The sequence below is a fragment of the Alexandromys fortis genome, unplaced genomic scaffold, assembly GCF_014885135.2.
Source record: "Alexandromys fortis isolate MF-2015 unplaced genomic scaffold, M_Fortis_MF-2015_v1.1 scaffold_9, whole genome shotgun sequence".
NCBI lineage: Eukaryota > Metazoa > Chordata > Mammalia > Rodentia > Cricetidae > Alexandromys > Alexandromys fortis.
This window is the reverse complement of record NW_026067892.1, coordinates 2,783,198-2,800,661: the sequence shown is the minus strand read 5'-3', so window position 1 is coordinate 2,800,661 and position 17,464 is coordinate 2,783,198. Positions and strand designations below refer to the sequence as shown.

At 55.9% G+C, this 17,464-nt stretch overlaps 1 protein-coding gene across 2 annotated transcripts; it reads right to left on the bottom strand.

Moving 5' to 3' along the window:
- Positions 1–214: 214 nt before the first annotated feature.
- Positions 215–16,393, bottom strand: Fgd2 (FYVE, RhoGEF and PH domain containing 2). 2 transcript variants are annotated; one of them, XM_050143507.1, is made up of 16 exons: positions 16,154–16,393; positions 13,057–13,291; positions 12,354–12,434; positions 11,713–11,861; positions 11,254–11,410; positions 10,993–11,131; positions 10,439–10,497; positions 10,116–10,262; positions 9,596–9,688; positions 6,204–6,283; positions 6,086–6,116; positions 5,693–5,785; positions 4,827–4,958; positions 2,825–2,971; positions 1,459–1,605; positions 215–1,225 (listed from the first exon to the last, which is right to left on the bottom strand). In XM_050143507.1, the coding sequence occupies exons 1-16, from the start codon at positions 16,225–16,227 to the stop codon at positions 1,010–1,012; spliced, it is 1,980 nt and encodes a 659-aa protein (XP_049999464.1). In that variant the 5' UTR covers positions 16,228–16,393; the 3' UTR covers positions 215–1,009. The 2 variants fall into 2 exon arrangements, with proteins under 2 accessions (XP_049999464.1, XP_049999474.1); XM_050143517.1 differs by having other exon boundaries at positions 13,057–13,288.
- Positions 16,394–17,464: the final 1,071 nt, after the last annotated feature.

The following is a 17,464-nucleotide window of genomic DNA, read 5'->3' as shown; positions in this document are numbered from 1 at the left end:
CGCACACATGCATACTCACTCGCAGAGGCCCCACGGTAGGCTTACTGCTGTGAGCTTGGTCCCACTGGCTTTGGCAGGTACCCCGAGTATCTTTGCTTCCTCCCCAGCCATGCAGCCCAGCGCACACTGTCCTCCAGTGGAAGCAACCCAAGTTCCCTTACCCCCCTCTTCCCAGACCAAGCAAATAAAAAGCCTTGCTAGTAAACATGGAGAATGTTTAATTTCAGAGTCAGTTGGTGTCTATTTTCCACAACCATTCCAAACCTTCCTAGGTGATTACTTCACAGCCTGGGCTGAGACACTCACAAGGGTGCCAACAGTCATGGGTACTGGGTACCTGGGACTTCTCATACTTTGATTTTTTTTTCCCAGACAGGGTTTCTCTGTGTAGCTCTGCCTGTCCTAGAACTCACTCTGTAGACCACATTGGCCTCAAACTCAGAGAACTGCCTGTCTCTGCCTCCCCAGTACTGAGGTTAAAGTTGTGTGCTACAACCGCCCAGTTTACCACCACCTGGCTTATTTTGATTTGTGTGTGTGTTGTGCTTGCAAGGTTTCATGTTGTCCAGGCTGGATTGTAACTCGCTATGCAGCCAAGGGCAACCTTGAGCTTTTGGTATTCCTTCTTCTACCTACGCAATTGCTGGGATCACAGACATGTGTCACCATGGCCAGTGTGTGTCATGCTGAGGACCCAATTCAGGGCTTCGTATGTGCTAGGCAGGCACTCTACCCGCTAAGCTACAACACTGGTCACGCTTCCCTGTTTCAGCAATGAAGATCTCACGGCTCAGGGACACTCCTGTCCCCAGCCAGCTGAGACACTGGTTGTGTCTTCCTGAAGTAAAGGACCTGCAGCTACTGGATACGGAGTCGGGGTGAACATCTATCTGGACGAGGATGACAGAATGGGTCAGAGTAACCTAACTTTGCGTGGAGTGACAGGGCAGTGGGGTCAGCCCGGGGAAGGCTGTCATGGGCAAGGTTCTTAAGAAACATCAGCCGTGGTTCAGTCAGACATGTCTTCCTCGTCAGGTCCCTCAGGGGTCCAGCCACTGGCCGCGCGCTTGATAGCCCTCACCCAGCGGCCCTGCAGCTCTTCAGACTCGGCTTTGAAGGTGTACAGCTGACCTGACTGTTGCAGCTGGAAAACCCGAGGGTCCCCCTGGGGTCCCGCCGTCACCTGATAGCCCAGCAGGGGAATGGAGGTGTGAGCCTTCATGTCCTGGTGGAGAAGAAAGCCGTGTACCCTGCTTCAGCCCTGATGCTCCCGACAGCCCCACACCCCTGCTCACGCAGAAGCCCCCTGATGGAGCTGGGGGGGGGGGCTGTCAGAAGACAGAGAAGGTAAACTCTAACTTGAGAATACCATGGCCCCATAGGGCAAATAGTACCCTAAGCCCCCCTCTCCCTACCCCATGAGAATGAGGCGGCCTAGGTGGGACAGGCATGGCGTACCTGAGGGGCTGCATAGACATACAGCACTAGGGGGTCATCTCGGGGGATCACACACCAGCCCCGGGGGCCGCTCCTGCCCCACTTGTCCCCCATGAGATGCAGGAAGCTGCACACCAGGCTCTGGTCAGGCCCTGCCAGGGAGTCTTTCTGAAAGCAGAGAGGACAGTCAGGTGACAGAGTGCTCTCAAGGTGTCAGGGACCAGACATGCCAGGGAACTTCACGATCATTGCCACTTTTTCTGTCTGAGGACAGAGGCTCACATAGCCCAGGCTAACCTAAAAGTTGGTATGTATCAGGAGATAGCCTTGAACCTCTGATCCTCTTCCCTTCACCCCTAGATTCTGGGGGAATAGGCAGATGTCCGCACTCCCGACATTCACTAGCCCTAATTAATCTCTGCACGTTACTACAAGGAATGAAGACATCATTTGTCTCTGGAGCGTGAAGACACCCCACCATATGGCTGGCTTATGCTGACCCAACAACAGACAGAACCGCAGGAGAGACGAGGTGTATGTATACGTGTGTGTGTGTGTGTGTGTGTGTGTGTGTGTGTGCGTGCTTACAGGGGTAGGTGCCAGAGCCAGGGATGTCATCCCGAGCTGCTCAGGGGACAGAGTTGGGGTTTGCCAGGCATGAGACTCCAGAAGCAGGCCTTTTGCCTAGTCAGGGGCTGATCTGAGGGGATAATGGGGCAGGAAGGGGCTGCAGTCTGTGAGAAGGCGCTAACTTGCCTGTCGGAATCAGTCTTGGCTCAAATAGGCCAGCTTTTCCTTCTTTCCCAAGGGACTGCGGGATACACCTCTCTGGCCGTCACGGGGGAGATAGGGGAGCCAGCTAGCATCTGGGTTTTAACACTGCACTTGGGAGTCAAAGATGAATCTACAGAGGGCTCACGGGATGGGGAGTGGTCCTGGGACACTTTGAAGGTGCACACAGATCACAGAGGTCAGAAAGAGCTGTAGGATGTCAAGCAGGTCACCTCTCTGGATTGGTTTTCTGAGGCCCCTTCTAGTGAGGACACTGCCTGCAGTCGGCCTGACTGGAGCCTGGGCACCCCAATCCACCACACATATTCCTCGCTCTACTGTGCAGAGCTGCGGGGTGGCCTAGGACCGTGAACTGGAACAGATGGGCCGCACTGTTATTGGATGGGGACACAGAGGGGCAGAAGAGATTGGTTAGTAGCCAACAGTCCATCGCCACTTCTGGCTGCTGTCAGGCCCAGGCTGGCTGGACTGGAGGAGACGGGGCTGCCTGTGTGTAGAAGGATGAGGAAAGGCGGGACATGGTGGCTTGTTTCTCAGAACCTAGGACAGAATCTTCCGGGAAGGGATGAGTGGGGCGGATGCTGCCAGCCCTCACCTCCAAGATGCCTCTCCTCTTGTCCTCCTTGCTGTCAGGGAGCACGTTTCCGGTGAGAAAAGTGTAGCAGGCCAGGCAGACGCGGTTGGGCCTGTTGCCGTCATATTTCAACTCTGCGCGGTAGTCGGAGCACTTGGCACAGACCACCTGAGGATGGGGGCAGCGGGAGGTAGGGGGTGAGAAAACATGGCCCCCGGAGCCCAGGCAGAAGGCCCAGGGTTCTGCGCAACTAACCACGCCCCTCCATGAATCTCTTTCCTGGAGCTGGGTCCTGGAGGGCTCGGCAGGGCAAGCTGGCCCCAGCAAGGCGGGACTCTGTCCTCCCCTGACACAAGGGCAGGGTGACTCAGAGGAGAAAGTGCCTTGGTTACGCCACACAGCTAACTGGCAGCGCAGGCGCCCTCGGCGTCCTCACAGGCCCACAGTTTAAAGCCAGGGATGTAGTTCAGTTGGGAGAATGCACGCACAAAGCCCAGGGTAAATACCCGGGATCACAGAAAGCGGGTGATGGTGATTTAGCGCACACCTGCACACCTGTAATCCCAGCGTTTGTGCTGAGGCAGGAGGTTAAAGATGTTCAAGGCCACTTTACATTTGCAAGAAAAATCTTTCTTGCAGGTTCTGTCTATTTTATGGCGGCAGCCGATGACTGAGTACAGGAACAGGAGGGGAAGAAACGCTCAAGGCTAGTCTGGACTCAAAAGCACAAACAAAAAACAGGAAGTCTGTCATCTTGCTGGAGTCTGTCATGCTATAGAATGGAGGGGCAGGAAGACCTGGCAGGAGTATTCTGGGGAGTCCAGCCACCCCAGCTCACCCCTAAGGGTGGTGGTGCGTAAGATATTCAGCGATACTAGGTAAGGCTGAGTAGGGAGGTGTGAAGAGAAACTCTGGGTGCTGTGTGACTCTGAGGAACACTGGGGTGCCCCAGGCATGCTGGGTGTGGCCACTCTCAGGGAGTCACTGTGTACCCCGCCCTCACAGGGTGCCCGAGGCACAAAGGGGAGACAGAAACTGGCAGCCGAGCACGAATCGAAAGAGTGACTCACTGGCTCCCTAAAGAGGACATCATGAGCCCCAGACACCCAGGAGTCAGGATGGGGACTCCCAGGGCCTGCGTGCCTTGGGTGGATATTAGGCTTTTATTGAGAAATTTAAATATTTGTTTCTATTTATGTGCATATAGGTGTCTGTGTGAGGGTATGCCACAGGCGTATGGGTGCTTGTGGAGGCCAGGAGAGGGTGTTGGATCCCCTGGAGCCCGAGTCCTCTGCCAGTGCTCTTAAGTAGTGAGCCAGCTCTCTCTTGCCTTTATTGAAAATTTTGTTTCCTATAATCTTTCAATACGTATTTATTTGTTTATTTATTTATTTGAGACAGGGCTTCTCTGTGTAGCCCTGTCTGTCCTAAACTCACTCTGTAGACCAGGCTGGCCTCGACTCCCAGAGATCTGCCTGCCTCTGCTGGGATTAAAGGCGTGTGCCACCACCGCCTGGCCATAGTGTTGTTTTTTAAAGACTTAAGACTGGGTCTTTCTCTATAGCTCAGGCTGGCTATGAACCCCAGATCCTCCTTTTTCCCCTCTCCCAGGTTCTAAAATTTTATTTTAGGTCAGGTGGGGAAACTGAGGCCTGCACAAGAAGGTGGAGTTGGCGGCACATAAGAGGATGGGAGAGAGAAAATGAGATTGGGGTACCTGCCAGATGGTGGGACTGGATAGGTGGTGGGTCGATACTCCCCTGGGAATAGTGACCCTCTCAGTGAACAGGAGAGCCACTGAAGGAGGCTTCAGGGAGCCAGTTCACCCTCTGAGCCCACCTCCCATCCCAAGAAAGCAGGGAGGTAGCACACTGCTCCACCATACTGGGTACTGCAAGGCCAGGGCAGTGGACACTCAAGTTGGCCAGGACCAGGAGCCAGCTGGAGCCTGACGCTGAGGCAGGAATGGCATGGGCAAAGGCAGGTCCTGGGCTGGGTCCCCAGTCCCCGCAGGCGTACTCACATAGCCACAAGCCCGGCAGTGGTGGCGCCGACGCATCAGGGCATTGAAGGGATCCTGGCAGCGCATGCACATGGTCACCATTTTGTCTCGGACCCACTGAGGCGCTCGGAGGCCCAGCTCCTCTGCCTGTGGCTGAGGGAGGAGAGCATCTGGCTGGGTGGGCACATCGAGGCGTCTTGCACCCCTTGGAGGCCTTGCAGCTTCGGAGATAATCTACCTACTAATATTCTTACTGTATAGGGGAGGAAACAGGCCTAGGGAGGTCGAACAACTCAGGATCGTCACCCGGAGAGCCAGAGTTCAGAGCCAAAAGTCCACTCACCTCCCTCTCTCTCTGCTTCTCTGATAGGCTCAGCTCTGGTTGTTAGGCCTGGGCTGTACAGGGGTCGTCCCTGGCCTCACACAGTTCTACTCAAGGTGGAGCAGAAATTTTGGCTTTGTTTTTGAAACAGGTCTCACTATGTAGCTCAGGCTGGCCTGGAACTCACTGTGTAGGCCAGGTTGGCCTCAGACTCATGGAATTCGGACTAAAGGCCTGATGCCATGCCTAGCTAAAGGCAGAGGATTTTATTTTTATTTTTGAAGTTCTTTTTGAGTTAGGACCTCCTGTGGCCTGAGTTGGCCTTGAACTCACAAAATATCAGAGGACAACCTAGAACTTCTGACCCTCCTGCCTCTCCCTCCCAAGGGCTGGCATCCCAGCACACCTGGCTCGGAGACAGATTTTGCTAACTAGGAAACTGGCCCTGGGTCACCTGAGGGTGGTGTCGGGTGGAAGGGCTTCCTTGGAGTGGTTCGTGTCAGTCCTGGTAGGGGACACTCTCTGTTCCTGCGACTTGGCCTTGGGGTACAGAAGCTCCTATTACCTTTGGCTCCTGTGTGTCCCCCTGCGGTCCCTGGACAGCAGCCTTGAAGGTTTCACTCCGCTTCTCGACGTGGTCAATAGCTGTCTGGCAGGCCTGAGTGGAGGTGAGGGTGGAGGGTGAGAGCCGCCCCAGGTGTCTTCCCGACCTCAGGTAGGCCCGGACTCTAACCACATGGAGGAGAGCGTTAGCTCCAGATTATCACGTCAAAACCGAGTCTCAGAAATGACAGGAGCTGCTCCAGACTGCCCAGCAAGGCAGTGTGACACAGCAGGATTTGAACTCGGGGCTGACTTCAAACTCCACAGGAAGAGGGGGCAGCTGAGCACACTCATGCGTGGGGCACGCATACACCCTCCTTCCCCTCCCTCCCAAGTAGCCCTGGATTGTCCATACCTGAATCCAGGAAATCATTTCCTCTCTGGACCTGCGCGGAAGGAAAGAACAGGGCAGAGGGTAGCACCCAACTGCCCTGTCTGCCAGCCTCCCGTAGCCCCTGCCCACTGGTGCCTACCGGGCCTGCAGCTCCAGCGTGCGCTGCTTTCCAGACACCAGGAAGGAGTGTGGGAACTCAGCGTCAATCAGCTCCCGCACCTGCCAGTGGAGGAAGGAGCATCAGGCATCAGGCCTTATGCAGGCAAGAACAGCCCTCACTCATACCCTGCACTGCATGCAGGAACAGCCCTAACCCAGGCTGGCGCACAGGCACCTGACTCTACACAAACTGAAGCCTTAGGGATTTTGTCAGCAGCATCGAGGCTGACCTGGTGTGAAGTGGAGGGACAGTTCCAGAGAGTCACCAGAAACAGAAACTGGACCTCAAAGTAAGACGGGTCTGTGAAAGCTTACGGCACTATTCCCATGGCCTAAATATTTCCATCATAAAAAGTTCGGTCATTCTCAGAGGGATCCTGGGAAGTGGATCTCATCCGTATTTACATGGTGCTGGAACTGGAAGCTCAGAGCAGGCTTGAGACCTGCCCGAGACCGTACTGCATTTCAAGGGGAAAATGAGGCACCGAACGCTGGGTTTCTGCCATCAAGAGTGAGGTTGGATAAATACTTTCACCCCTCCCCCAAAGTCCAGCCAACCCAGTCCTCCCCAGGTGTACATAGAGAACGGCCCAGGGAACCTAAGCCAGACCCAAGCTTAGAGCCTGGGGCTTGCTTTCCTACAGCTCCGCAGTGGCGAGGCTTCTCTGCTCAGCCTGTCCTTTGGGAAGGACTGGGCGTGGTCTGGACCCTGTGTCCTGCCTAGGGGAGGCCTATGAATGGTGGAGACTGCACATAGCCACCGTGCACAAGGGACAAATGGCAAAGCCTGGGTGATATGGGGCCGAGCATTTCTGCAGCTCAGGCCTTTGGACCCGATGCTGGGGACAGACGGGCTGGAGAGAGAAGGGTGACTCCACTGAGGGACAGCATGGGGGGGCCTGGGCAGACTCTGTAACCTGTCAGGGGAGAGGCCAAGAAAAGAAGGTGGAAGCCCAAAGCTTGGGGTCCAGGGCAGGAAGGAAAGGGGGACCCCTGGGGAACTCCCTGCTTGGGTCGAGATGCTCTGGGGTCCTCATTAGCAGCTTCAGTCTTTGGTGCCCTGCTGGGCCATCTTAGCCTGCTTGGCCTTCTCTGGGTCTGGCTCAGTTCAGGACTCCTCTAGCCCACTCAAGGTCTTTGTGCCCATCATCAAAGGACTCCCTGCTTCAGAAGGCTTTCCTGGTGTCTGTTGGCCAACTGGCTCATCTCCAGGATCTTGTTAGAACAAGGCATTTGACTGCCATCTGCCGGTCAACTCTCGCGACATATGCGAGCTATGCTATGCCACAGTTGGCTACAGATGGCACCCCTGCGATGGGGTGCCCTCCTGCACCTGTTCGGTTGGATCTGAGGTTCTGAAAAGACATGCCTCTGTGACCTCTCCTCCTTCACAGGACCGGCTCACACCATGGGCACAATCACCTTGTGAGAACCATGTGGTCCTGGCACCAGAACCATAGACTGGAAGAACCACCAGAGTGGTTCAAGCCACATTCCTTCAAACCTGAGTCAGAAAATGGTTCCCATTTGTTTTAGCCTGCTCTTCACCCGTTGTGCCCAGCAACATCCAGCAGAGGGTACTGTGAGGCCACTGACAAGAGACACAGGCTTGCGCCAGAGGGTGGCAGCCAAGAGCAGGCACACGAGGGACACGTGGCCTTCTCAGCCACCCTTCTATTTCTGTGGCGGATTCTCATGTGGTCTTGGCCGGCATTAACCTCACTATGTTGCCAAGGAAGGCTGAAACTCCTGGTCCTCCCGCCAGCACCTGCCAAATGCTGAGATTACAGGTGTGGGCCAGCACATCTGGGCTACTGGTTGCCTGGATCCGATCCAGGGCTCTGGGAACGTTAGGCAAGCTCTCTACCAACTGAGAGACATTACAAACTGTGTTTTTCCAGGTGGTCTCTCTGTACACTGCAGGCTGACCTGAAATTCACTGCACAATTCGGTCTGTCCTTGAATTTGCAGCAATCCTCCTGTCTCAGCCTCCCAAGCGCTGAGATTACAGATGTGAACTCCCATGCCGAGCTGTGAATCTCCTTTGGTCTGTATAGCTTTTGCCCCAATGGGGCCTCCCCTTCTTTAGGGACAAGGTTTCACTATGAGGCCCTGGCTAGCCCTGTAACTCACTATTGTAGACCAGTTTAGTCTCGTTATGTAGATCCGTCTAGATTCAAGCTCACAGAGATCTGCCTGCCTCGACTTCCGTAAAACTGAGATCAAAATCATGTACCATCACACTGGCCCTGGTGTCTGTTTCTTGCCTTTGTCGGTCGGCCTCTGACACTCTCTAGGCTGAGTCCGTCCTTCCAATATCTTTCTCTTATCCATAGTTCTGTCTACCTCCTCCCTCAATCTTGCTCACCAAAGGCCCCTCTCAGACATGCTGCTCACACTCTGGCCTCTGAGACTCTCTGACCATCTCAGGATGGAGGCTAGAAGTCTCAGGTGGAGCCACACACTTAAAAGACTCCAGCCAACTCAGGTGAAGACACTATGAACCCTCAGAAGGTGTTCCTACCCCTGGAACTCTCCATGGGGTGGGATGGGGGCGAGATCCTGGGCTCCAGACTCAGTACCTCTGAGCTTTCCTCTCTGGTTTGGGTACTATAGGGAAGGTTTACTACCCGACTTTGGGGTCCTCAGGGCCGGATTCCAGGGGTGGCCCACTCTACCTAGCTTGCGCAGCGCAGGGGATGGAATCCACCAGACAAGTGCTCAATCGATTGAGTCACATCCCCAGCCCTATCTATAACTGTCCTTAGACGATAAGAAGACACCTCATCCAGGAAACACGCTGCAGGAGAGGGCTGTGGAGAGGGTCTGATGGAGGAGGCGGTGGGGCTGGCCCCGCTCATCTGAGCTCCACTCTAGATGAGAACACATCCAGTCAGCGGCCAGGGCTGCCTTACTCTCCAATCCTGCTCAAATATCAGCACATAGGCAGGAGCATCAGGGTCCCTTGTGGTCACCTGGAAATGCAGGACTCCAGGCATGGGATAAGACCCAACAGAATGCTTGCCTGCTTGCCGGCCATCCCAGGCAGGGGGGCCGTCCCAGGCAGGGGGGCCGTCCCAAGCAGGGGAGGGCATCCCTAGCAGCACACAGTACAGAAGAGCCTACACACATCAGGCCGCCAGGCCCATCAGGCTCGCCCGGACCTGCCACTCAGAACATTGGTCACACGTTGCCATGTGGACAGCAATGGTGCCCATAGCAAGGAAAGCCAGGGTTGTGCATTGCCCTGGGATAAGCTGTGCTGCCCCCTAAGGGCCGGACAGCAGAGCTCTGCTCACATTTCCCCCCAAGGACCTGCTCTGCCCCCCCCCACTGTCCCCCACCCTGGGTCCTCTTTGGAGGATGGCTCACCTTCATGCCAGCCACGTCGATGCGGGTCCGCACCTGGAACTGGGCGCCCACTTGGAGGACGCGGGGTACACAATACAGCAGCATGTTGTTGAACTGGGGAGACACAGGCGGTATGGGTAGCCGCTCAGGGCCTCTCGGGTGATCTGACCATAACCTTTCCCCTTCCCCTGGCCACACTCTAGGCTGGCGCACAGGTCTGCACAGGTGATCTGGGAAGGAGCGAGAATGTAGCTGTCTCGCCCCCAATTGCACCAATGGACTCTGAAGGGTCCCTCCACTCTGAGCACTAGGGGACCAGAGCAGCTGGAAAAGCCTCAGAGCTGACAGGGTTATTGACCTCAAGGTAGCCCTACAGCTGGATGTCCGGAGACCCTGGTTTTTCCAGGGTCAGTCCGGCAGATCTTCCTGGTGACTGCCCTAATTCCCTCGGGCTGTGCTGTCTTTAGAAGTCAGCCAGGGCTCAGACTCTGGTTTTCTGCTTCCCAGCGCACACCTGACAGCGGAACCTGGCAGCCCCTACCAAAAACAGGTAACGCTCCATCGGGTCGCTGCGTCGGAAGGAGATCTTCAGGACGGGGCCCTCTCGGAGCAGGGTGTTGGAGGGGTCCACCATGTCATCCTCCAGGCCCAGGCGCTGATATACCTCCCATAGGCCCTGCAGCCGCTCCTGGAGATGGGGCACACCTTCAGCCTACGCTGGGCAGGGTCCCAGCTTCTTGATAATGTGCCTGGTGGGGATGGGAGGAGGGAGCCGGAGGCAAGGAGGCAGCGTGGGACAGGTACCCTGGGCGAGATCGATGCATCTGGGAATGCCCCACACCCACGCCAGGACGGGCTGCTCACCATCTCTGCAATGGCTGCATTGGAGTGCTGCGCGGCTGAGAAGATCATGTCCAGCGCTCCTAGCAAGGGAGCAAGGATGCAGTTACTCCTGGAGACCTGCAGGCTGGGGCGCCGCAATATGGCCTGGGGGACCTGCCATAACCAGCACCAGGCACAGCACATCCCTGCCCATGCAGGACAGCATAGTGAGGGTCTAGAAGGCAGGAACCACCTAGGAGAGGGGCACCGAGACCCCCGGGAAGCTGTGTGGTTAGATGTATGACTTCAGCAATCATCTCCACTCCCTGAGCAAAGCCAGACCTAGAAGGTACACCTTACAGATGTAGATTCAAATCCCAGCCCTGCTCCGTTCTGGCCTGTGTGACCCTGGCAAGTCATTTAACCTCTCGGGGCCTTACTGGGCTGTCAACTGTGGCTGTGGTGTCGATAACATGTATGACGTGCCAGTGATTGATGCAATGACAGAGGTCATGAGAATCATTGTAGTAGGTCCTCGGTATACACATGGCAGCCTGCCTTCCACCCCAGCTCCCTGGGACCCATGGTGTCCTCACTCTGGGCGTCGGCACGGTCTGGCGCCTCCGCTGGCAGCTTCTGCACATACTCCTTGAGCAGCAGTTCGTACCGCGGTATCCTCTGCACCGGCTCGAGCATGTGGTGTTGCAGGGTCAGGCTGCCCGAGGCCTCGCTGAGCTTGGGGAGGGGGGAGAGGGAGCGGGAGAGTGAGGGGACGGAGAGCAGGGTCCCAGGTCTGAGTGGGGAAATGAGGCAGGCCCACCAGGTGGCCGTGCAGGCTCCACCCCTGCGCCCCTCACCTGGATGCGAGTAACCACCTCCTGGAAGGGCTGAGACTTCTCCATCCAGGTGGCCAGCAGCTCCGCCGCGCGCTCGAAGTTCTTCACATACTCGCTGTACATCTTCAGGAACGGGGCCAGTTTCTGGATCACATCTCCGATGCGGGGTGTGGCTGTCCTGAGTGGGGGAGGGGAGGCTCTCAGTCTGGCCCAAGCCTTTCTAGTACGCTTGGGGCAGGTGCAGGGGAGAGTGACACCCTGAGGGTCCCACTCCTCCTTAAACTCTGAGCTCCTGGGCTCATGACATCATGGCCTCTTAAGTCCCAGGGTCTAGGATTGCCCCCTTCCTCCTCAGCTGTGCAAGGAGTAGAGGCCTTTAGGAGACAGTTATGGCCAGCGTTACACTCACTGCTTCACAGGCTCCCTAGCCTGGGTCTGTGGCCCCTGATCAAGCTGGGGCACTGAGACCTGGAACCTCACCAGTCATCCACGCGCCGCTGCAGCTCTGGGAGGAAGAACTGAGCGTGAAAGCAATAGATGGAGGAGATGTTGGAGAAGATGAGCCGTACCACGTCCTCAGGGAAGGCCTTGCTGCGGCCCGCCTCCCTCAGCAGCTCCTGGAAGAACACCTGTGCAGGGGACCGGCACCAGGTCATACCCTGTCTAAGAAGGAACCACCATCCCATCCCACACCCCCCAGCCCAGGAGGAGCCCAGCTCCAGCAGAGCCAGATTTGCATCCTAGCCACAGCCCTGGGAGAGATGGCCAGAGGAGAATGGATTCCAGCTACTTTACAGACAGGCAGGCAAGCCAGGAATTTCTAGGACATAGCCAAGGGAACAAGGGAAACAGCTCCATCTGTGCCATCTGGGGCCCTTGGGCTTCCCTTGGCTGAAGTGCCATAAGAAAGGATGGGTGTCTGGTGAGGGCAACCTGGGGAAACCAGGCAGGGCTGCCATGTATAAGGCCGGTTAGGAACAAAGGCAGTGCCTGTGGTACTAAGGGTCTCAGTTCCGATGCTGGCCCAACCCCACCCGAGGGTCAGTGGGTTGAGTCAAAGCCAAGCCCTGGGCTGCTGTCAGCATCCCTGATATGGAGGGTGCTGGGGAGTCTCCACTGGCCTGGTCAAGCAGGTGCAGGCGTGCAACGTAGGCCTGCTCTGTCTCCAGAAGCTCCCGCACAACCCTCTTCTCCTCAGGTTCCTAAGAGGGGAGCGGGGAAGAAGGATCGTCACTTGGCTCGCCACTCCTCAGAGGACACTGTGCCTGTGCCCAGTGAGCACCCCCTCTGGTATCCCTGCCCTCCCACAGTGCACCAGGTCTGGCCCTGGACTAGCCTTCTTAGGATACAGCCTAGAGGGGTGCCTAGTTCGTGGGCTGAGGCTTTAAGGTTAGGCAGCTTCCATCTGGGTTTTCATGGGAGCCAGGGACAAAGGAGCCACTGTGGAGGAGATCTGGCTGCCTGCTGGGGAGTTCTCCAAACATAGAGCAGAAGGGGCCTGGCTTCCCAGCTGAGCCAGTCTCTGGCTCTTCAGGGGTAGGGAGCTACAAGGTTACATTAGGTCATAAGGGAGGGCCACGAACCAATGTGGCTTGAGACCTTATAGGAAGAGGGGGACTTGGGCTTATTGGAATACACTTGCCATCCCAGCACTGGGGATGTAGAGGCAGGAGAAGGTAACTTTAAGGTCAACCTGGGCTACATTCTAAGGTCCTGTCTGGAAGAGGAGGGAGAGGAGGCAGGAAGAGCAAGAGGGATGGAAGGCTGAGGGGCCCTCCTACCCATCCCCCACCAGAGCCAGCAGCCCTGAGATCCACTCCTCACCTGTGCCTCTGGCCCTGACCCGGCCCCAGGCTGGCAGGATTTCCTCCAAGCCCCACTTATTAGCTTATTTTTGAGGGAGTTCAGATATGTCCTGCTGACTGGTCGGAGCTCAGACTTCAAGGCCTCCTCAGCAGGAGGTGCCTCCCAAGGCCCTGGGGACAGGGGCAGCTGGTGTTCGGGGCTATGGGGCTGGTCATCAAGATTATGGGATTCAGATGTTGTTCCCAGGGTCCTGCTAAGAACAAACCATGCTTGAGGATCCTCTCCGGGTGACTGGTGTAAGTCACTAGTATTCACGGCCCCCAAGTACCTGGTACAGCGTGGGAACTTGCCAAGACTTCCGCATCTCTCCTCAGCCCTCCTGCCCCCCTCTCTTTTGAGCCAGGATCTCCTGCATCACAGGCTGGCCTTGGCCCTCTTTATAGTGGAAGGTTGTTGGGGACCACGGACCACCAGACCCTGAATTTCCTGTAAACAACTTGTTTTCCTCTGGTCTGAGCAGCCTGCAGCTGCTCTAAGCACGAGACCCTGATGGTAGGCTGGTGGGTCTGCAGCTGAAAGATCCCGAGAGCTGGGGTGTGGCCAGAGCCCTATGTAAGCTGTCCCTGAGCACAATAAAGTGGGCATTCTTGTATCAGGGATGACCAGTGTCTCTGTCTGTGTGCGTGTTTTTTTTTTTTAAGTCTGCAGCTTAGTTCCCGGCTCGCATACCATCCCATAGTGCAGGTGCTACAGAAGGTGACTTTGAACTCCTGTTCCTCTTGCCTTGACCTCCCTAGAGCTGGGATAGGCATGGGACACCGTGCCTGGTTTACATGGTGTGGGGGACAGAACCCAGGGTTCTGTGCATGCTAGGCAAGCACTCTAGCAACTGAGCCATGTCTCCGGCACCACCAACACCCTTCTGGGAGGGAACTGCAGCGGTTCTCAAATGAGTCATTGTGGACTGTTTTATTCTTTGGGGAACTGTATACTTCCCTGTTTCAAATGCAACCACGTCTAGAGAACCTCTCCTTTGGCACACAGCTTTTCAGGGCACCTTCAGGGTCATCCTCACCTTTGGACTTCACGCCGGTTTTAATGTCTATACTCCTCCTGATCAAGGGAAGGTGGGAGCCATAGAGTAATACAGAAGGACCCAGATGCTAACCTGGGGCTTTTCAGGGGAGCCCATGCCCTTCACACCACTACCAGGGGATAAAGGCAGCCTGGGGAGCAGGGACCCTGCCCCATGGGTCTGACCCTCAGTTTTATTCCACTGCATATACCAGATCTACAGACCAAAGAAGCCTGCCCTGGCAGTGCTCCCTGCTAGGCGTGTGCAGGGAAGCACACCAGGTAGGCATCTCCGTGAGAAAGACTAGGAAATAGAGGCCAGACAGGTTGGAAAAAACCTCCAAAACCCAAAGAGAAAGAGTATCATTGTGTCCATGCTGCAGCTGTGGAAACCGAGGCAGGAAGGATGAGAACTCGGAAGAGGTTCAAATTGTGCAGGCTGGGGTCCAAACCTCCACAGGAAGGTGCCTTTTCTCTTGAGAACTGAGGTGATTGCCCAGGTCACAGGGCCCAATGGAGGTAGTAGCAGGAATATCGGGGCCCATTCCAGGCACTGAAAACTGAGTTCCTTGGCTTCACGGCCTGCAGCCAGGGAGGCATGGGTAGGGGGAGCTGAGCGGGTCGGGAGTGTGCTGAGTCTCAGATTTTCTCTTCAGCATTTGGTTTCAGCTTCTGTATTTTCCAAGCACCCAGGCCTGTGGCTGTTTCCTCTCCAGGCTTTAGTTTCAGATCAGCTCGGTGCCAAGGGCCCCAAAGGGAAGCCTGCACGGCACCCCTCGCTCTGTAGGCTGACTCCCTCAACTCTGAACACGCTTCTTGTGACCTGCTCTCGTCTAGGGTGACTCCACCTGTGAGGTGCTGCCTGGCAAGCTGGGTACCCCAGGGGCTGGCACCCCTACGAGCCTACTCACCCTCCTGCACTCTGAGTGTGGTGGTCCCACGGCTGGGGTGGTGGGGAGCTGTCCCGGGTGCTGAATAGGATGAGCTTGGCCAAGCCCCTGGAGAGGCAGGGTCAGCTGCCAAAGCTTCAGAAGGGAAAGTATTGCCGGCATGATGTGGGACTCTGTGGCCTGCACACAGCATGGAGGCCTGCCCAGTCCAAGCCTGTGGTCTTGCATTGTGGGAGGAGGGAACTTTTTATCATAAGCAGAAGTCTGTCCCTGCCCCTAGGCACTGCACTGTGTTCTCATGGCTCCCTAGGGTTGGGAGCACGGTGGCTGAGGGTTATTGTCAGAGTCCCCCCCTCTGGTAGCTGCCCTCTACCCTCCAGGGGAGAAACCTGCCTCAACCCAGCATCTAGCAACTGGAGGCCTGGGTGCCTCAGCTAGAACCCCTGTGGTGCACCCAGGCTCTGGAACTCCCTAGCACAAACAGGGTCCAGCCTCTCCCTCCTATCTTTCAGGCTCTGCTTCTCAAAGAGTCTCCCCTAAGCCTCCTGAGGCCAACCTATATCTGGGTGTGCTTCCAGAGAGTGGTACTTAAGACACTCCCAAGTCCCAGGTCTGCAGAGCAGTTCCACATGTCACACTCACAGACCACCTAGGACACCCTCCCTCACCTGGCTTTGTCCTTCCCCTTCAGACGCAAGCCTCAGCACAGGTCCCAAAGCTCAGAAATGTAAAGAACCTGGTCCCACCCCTCACCCCTGCCTCCTCTTCTTTAAAGGTGGGAACAGAACCCTGGGGCCATCAGGGTGAGCCCGTATGAAAGGGCCTGTGAGATGGTGGCAGGGTGAGCCTGGCCCTGCTTGGCCCTGTCCAGTCCCATGTCATCTGTGCCCTGCCCTTTGGCTCCCATCTCAATGGCAGCCACTTAACTGTGTCCTCGTTTGAGTGGTGTGTGTGTGTGTGTGTGTGTGTGTGTGTGTGTATTGGGGATCCCCCAATGCATGCTATTTGTTCATCCTGTCTAGCTCAGGGCCCCAAGAGCAGTCTCTGGTACTGCCAGTCACCTGTCCTGAAGGCATCTGGGAGAGAACCCAGGGCAGGACCCAAAGAACCAGGCAAATAGAAGGGCTTGACCCCTCCCCAAACACCAGTACCTGCTGTTCTCAAACACAGCCACCAGGTTGCACACTGAAGCCTGCTTCTCCTCATTGCCGCCGGCATGCTCCATCCTGCAAGGCTGCAGGGTGGTCCTCAGTTACCCCAGAAGCTGAGTGGGAGGCAACTGACCAGCACACTCCACATTCCCTGTCCTGGGGGCGAGGCAGGGCTAGGACAGCCTGAAATCTGTGCCCATCTCTTCAGACTGCCCTGCAGGGTAGGTCCTATTTTCAGAGTGAGAAAAGAGGAAGTGGTCCCAGATGCAGCTCTCCCTGCTGTGGGAGGAGCCTGCAGAGTTTTGCCCACTTTGCTGAACTCTGACCTTTACCCCCTGGAGATGTCTACCCTGCCCCTGCCCTGTTAGAGAAAGCACAAGCAGAAGCAACAGGGGTCACAGGAAGTTTCTGGAGCTGGAGCCTGGACAGAGCAGCTTGGCCTGACCAATAATCTTCTGCATGGGGTTCAGGGATTTTTTTTTTAAGATTTTTATTTTTATTTATTATGTATACAGTGTTCTGTCTGCATATATGCCTACTCGCCAGAGAGGGCACCAGATCTCATTACAGATGGTTGTGAGCCACCATGCGGTTGCTGGGAATTGAACTCAGGACCTCAGGAAGAGCAGTCAGTGCTCTTAACCTCTGAGCCATCTCTCCAGCCCTCAGGGATTTTTTTTTTTAAACTTGGTACCATTCTCGGCATCTTCTTGCATCTAACCCCGTTCATTGCTGTAAGGTGCAGTGCACAATGCCTGTCTGTGCTCTATGCGCTACCATACAGTTCACGAGCTTCAGGCAAGGGGCTGGAGGTTGAAACACACAAAGACACACAGACAGAGAGACAGGGACACGGACCCCTAGTCGCTGGTAAGAAGCCCCCTATTCAATAGCACCATGGAGGCTTATATACCCAACAGTCAAGTGGGCCAACAGATGAAAACCTTATCCTCTGATCCTCAAGGCCAAGGCAACAGGCGCTCGTGAAGCAGAGCTGGTAAACAACTTTGACACAGCTTTCAGTAACTCAAATCAGAAGGAAAGTAAAGATCTCTAGCAGGGAAGAACAGCTGGAGGCCAGGACTCCAAATGGTCCCAACAGTAAGGAAACAGCTAAATGCTGAAAATGGATCACAGGGCTCAGTTGTAGCTCAGTTGGTAGAGTGCTTGCCTGGCGTGCAGGGAGCCCTGGGATCCGGCCTCAGCATAGCAGACCCCGTGTGGGGATGTAGGCCTGTGTAGTACCCACTTAGGAGGTGGATACAGGAAGAGAGATTCAAGGTTATCCTTGACTGCCTAAGGAGTTAAGGC

Coding starts and splice junctions, on each gene's coding strand:
- Fgd2 (XM_050143507.1), bottom strand. CDS start 16,227: ATGGAGCATGCCGGCGGCAATGAGGAGAAGCAGGCTTCAGTGTGCAAC. Junction 12,435..13,056: donor GGTCAGGGCCAGAGGCACAG/GTGAGGAGTGGA, acceptor CTCCCCTCTTAG/GAACCTGAGGAGAAGAGGGT. Junction 2,972..4,826: donor ACTGCCGGGCTTGTGGCTAT/GTGAGTACGCCT, acceptor CCCCATCCTCAG/GTGGTCTGTGCCAAGTGCTC.